The sequence below is a fragment of the Euphorbia lathyris genome, chromosome 6, assembly GCF_963576675.1.
Source record: "Euphorbia lathyris chromosome 6, ddEupLath1.1, whole genome shotgun sequence".
Taxonomy (NCBI): Eukaryota; Viridiplantae; Streptophyta; class Magnoliopsida; order Malpighiales; family Euphorbiaceae; genus Euphorbia; species Euphorbia lathyris.
The window spans coordinates 30304622-30308808 of NC_088915.1; the positions used below are offsets into that span (position 1 = coordinate 30304622).

A 4187-nucleotide genomic window follows, 5' to 3' on the forward strand; every position below is an offset into this window, starting at 1 on the left:
ATAATGGTTCTTATTCTTGCAAATCGGCCTATGAAGCTTTTACCCCTATTAGGGCTGATCCTCCCTTGGAAATTTGGAAGTCCATTTGGGCCCTCAAAGTCCCCTGCCGCATTAGGAGTTTCCTATGGCTGGGAGTCAAAGACAGGCTCCTCACGAATGCAGATAGACACAGAAGGCACTTGGCTGTATCTGGTGCCTGTAGCAGATGCAGCGGCCATGTGGAAACCTTGTGCCATGCTTTGAGGGATTGCCCGAATAGTAGAAAGGTTTGGGAAGGGGTCCTTCCTCACCACATCCTTCCTTCCTTTATGGGGTTCTCTGATATTGACTGGTTCTCTGAAGGCGTTAATGGGAATTTGTTGGCCAGTATGGAGCACGGGGCTATTCTCTTCGCTATTATTTGTCACCAAATGTGGAAATGGAGGAATGAAGAGTTATTTGCTGAGAAGACTGTCTTTATTCCTGACCTCCGGTTTTACTTCTCGAAAAAACTCTCTGTTGTTACAAAGAGTTTTGAAGGAGAGCCCCTGGTTCACCCCTCCCCGGTTAAAGAGGTCCAGTTAGTTGGTTGGAGGAAGCCCAGGGAAGGGGTTGTCAAGTTGAATACGGATGGCTCCTGCCTTAGTAATGGCAGAATTGCTGCTGGTGGAGTTCTTCGGGATGTTGGTGGCGCCTGGCTGGCTGGGTTTACCCATAACTTAGGTACGAGCTCCTCCTTTACTGCGGAGCTCTGGGGGATCTTGTCTGGCATTAAACTCACCATTCGCATGGGTGTTAAAAGACTTTCGGTGGAGTCTGACAATTTGGAGGCTATCAACAGGATTTCGGATAGACAGGCTGTTTGTCTTAAGAGTCAGAATCTCATTAAAGCCATCTTGAGGCTTCGTCCTGCCTTCGATTCTCTTACCTTCTCCCATATTTATAGGAAGCAAAACCGCGTGGAGGATCGCTTGGCAGCTGCTGGGCATGGGGGGATGTTAGGTGTTTCTACCCTTTCCATTCCTCCTTCTTTTCTATTACCTTCTCTTCTTGAGGATAGGATTGGGGTCAGTCTTCCTAGACTGATCCCGGGTTAGGTTTTTGTTTATTTGTTTTTTTTCTTCCCTTCTTACCCAAAAAAAAAAATAAAGAGTAAATTGAACCTGGTTTCTTGAATATTCACCCCTCTACCCGGCCTATATAATGTTTGCCATTCGATTTTTCATAACTAAGAAATTAATTGTTTTGTCCGTAATAAACTTAACGATCATTCCCAGTCCTTTGTCGTTAGCTCATTGTTCCTGTATATTAATCCCTAAATCTAGAATCTTGATCTTGTCCTCCTCAATCGACAGGTTGTTCAAACGATCCTCCATAGCCCTTGCTCCAAGTACAACCACGACTCTCACCACTCACAAAACACGACTTAAACAAGTTGAGACACTCTCACTGTTGGAGAGTACTCACCAGGAACCCTAGAGTTTCACGAGCCCCACGAGCGACATTTTCATACTTTTCAATAATGATATTTTGTTTGGTTTGTAGATCATCTTTTAATTATATATTTTTCTAAATCGCGTTAATGCCTTTTAATTATTATATTTTTCTAAATCACTTTTAATGTTACTGGTTTAATGTGTATATAATATATATATTTGTGACATATTTGTGTTATTATTCATGATATCAGTTTATGATTTTATTTAAACAATTATATTTTTCTTTGAACTATCAAGAAACATTTTATATACATTATTGGTTAAAAACCAAAATTGATCGAAACAATTAGTTAACCGAATATGATGGACTAATACATGTTTAGCGTTTTTCAAAATCCGAAAAAATGTAATGGATCGAATTTAATTTAATGAACTGGTTAACCACATGTACACCCCCCTAATTATCCGTTCTATATATCAGTTTATGATTTTATTTAAACAATTATATAATTATTGTAAAGTATTATTGAGAGACTGAGAGAATCCAATAAAAAATTCCTAACCCAATAAATAGGATTCATTATTGGTTAAAATGAAATTCTTCCTAATCTGTATTTTGGTTTTATCTGTTTTCAGTTATGGTTCAATTAGGCAAATATGCAGGTAAAAAAACGGGAGCTTTTATGCCATAAGAATAGTCATTCTACTAAAACTTCCATACTTTCACGCCTTCCTTTCATCATGGTTCTCTCAAAAAGAGAGAAAAAAAAACAGTGAAAAAAGGGTTCGATAATCCTTACATAGCAAACTACAGATCATAACATAAAGATGATCTTCCTGTGAACAAAATTCAGATATGGAAAAAAATCAAAGAAATTCAGGGGCCAAAAGTTGTTTGGCTGGAGTATGTAGAGCCACATTTCCACGTTCTGCATTTGAGAATTTCTTGTACACAGCTTTCAGCTTGCTTCCAGCAGCTTCATAGTGATATTTAGTCAGAAGCTTTGCGCAGTCTCTGCCACATTCAAAACATAAAATGTCAATTCTCTTCATTCATACAAAGGAGGAAGGAACATTCACTTCACTTACATTAACACATCTTCAGTATATCCTGTGTGATGCTGCAGAGTTTCTGTCCAAAAAGGGCTCTTGTCAAGGGTACATCTAGTAGCATACACAGCAGAAGAAGCTATCAATGAGGGGCAGTAATTTATAGCAACTGTGTATTGCATCAGACCAAGTTCAGCCAGGAAAAACACCATATTCTCCATCTGTTTTTTAACATTATCAAGTATTAGTACTAACCAAAATATGCACAATAGAATTCTAATTCTGAGATGATTTTATTTAATCATACCTCCTTATCAGATGGAACAGAGGCTTTGATGAATCTAACTAGGAAGACATATGGTGTTGGGACAGTTAAATACCATTCCAGCTTTCCCAGTATAGATTTCTCCATTTGCAGAACCTGCTCTCTTATATAAGCGTTATCTGATATGCAAATGAAGTCATTAACCTGCAATTTTCAGAACCAAACCAATAATTAATGCTACTTCAAAGCGGGAATTGGAATAATGATTCGAGAAATGGTGTCCGTTCATACCTCCGGTGCCCATATCTCTTCATATTTGCATGCAATAAGCATTGAGCTGATGCCGACCAATTGAAGTTCCTTTCTTGATACAGCTTTCACTGCTAGGAATCTATCAATTATGTTAATTGTCAGATAGAGAGTTTTAGGCATGAGTTCGAATTTTCTATGAACTTCAATCAGCCAATCTACAAGAATTGATCTCATCTTTGAATTGATTTCTGGCTGCAAGTACATGTAATCATGGACTCTACCATCAGCCTGCAAAAATCATATCTATTCTTATTGAATTGATGCGTAAAAACCAACAAAAGAGGATAAAAATAGAGAGATGAAAAATAAATCATACTTCTGAGAGTTTGTAGAACTTGTATATATCATCAACATATTCAACCACAGCCAACTCATTATCCAAATCATCCTTGTCTATGTTCATCTGTGAATTCTCTGGCCGTTTGGTAAGACCACTGATAACAACCCAAATTATTCTTGAATAAGGAATAAGGGAAAATTAATAGAAATAATGGCAAACCATTATTCCTTCTAAAGAGATATTTATGCATGGTTAATATGGAATTAATGACAATTATTGCAGGATTAATGCAGGGGTGAATATGCAAATAATGGAGAAAAGGAAGGAGTTTCTAGCATTATGTCATACCACGTGGACCATGGCGAGATACGCCATAACGAGATACGCCCGATGAGAACGAGTAGTGGAGACCCGCCATAGCTCTCAAGGAGAGCGTACATACGCCTTGACGGATTTAAGAATACCAAAAGACGCCTTTATTACCATTCATGAATGGGAATAAATACAATTAAATGGCAATTAATAGCCATTAAAGGGGAATAAAGGCTTGACTGTTTGAATACCTCAACTCTGAGGGTTTCAATGCTAAATGCTGGGATTAATGGAGAATTGATAGCAATCAAAGATGAGTAATGACACGACTCTTCACCTGCTCCCCCATTAATGCTGAAGGTTATAGAAACCTATATAAATACCCCAGCTTCCTAGGATCAAAGGTACACTTACTGATTCTCTACTTTTGTGCTTACAGTTTATTCTCAGAAATATTACTGACTTTGGCATCGGAGTGTCCCCAGCCGATCCCAACGGCGCCTCACAGGGAAGTGCTCCAATCAAGGATTTTTCCACAAGTTATCAATTG

General features: G+C 38.3%; 1 protein-coding gene across 1 annotated transcript; it reads right to left on the reverse strand.

Annotated features, from left to right (window-relative positions):
• Positions 1-2137: 2137 nt before the first annotated feature.
• Positions 2138-3448, reverse strand: LOC136233327 (G2/mitotic-specific cyclin-2). The gene is made up of 5 exons (XM_066022962.1): positions 3362-3448; positions 3025-3273; positions 2776-2937; positions 2508-2689; positions 2138-2433 (listed from the first exon to the last, which is right to left on the reverse strand). The coding sequence occupies exons 1-5, from the start codon at positions 3446-3448 to the stop codon at positions 2286-2288; spliced, it is 828 nt and encodes a 275-aa protein (XP_065879034.1). The 3' UTR covers positions 2138-2285.
• Positions 3449-4187: the final 739 nt, after the last annotated feature.

Bases quoted from the DNA above. Each gene is read 5' to 3' on its own strand.
- LOC136233327 (XM_066022962.1), bottom strand. From the start codon at position 3,448: ATGAACATAGACAAGGATGATTTGGATAATGAGTTGGCTGTGGTTGAA. The intron at 3,274-3,361 runs GTATGATTTATT...TGATTTTTGCAG, and splicing joins AGTTCTACAAACTCTCAGAA to GCTGATGGTAGAGTCCATGA. The intron at 2,690-2,775 runs GTATGATTAAAT...GTTAAAAAACAG, and splicing joins CTGTTCCATCTGATAAGGAG to ATGGAGAATATGGTGTTTTT.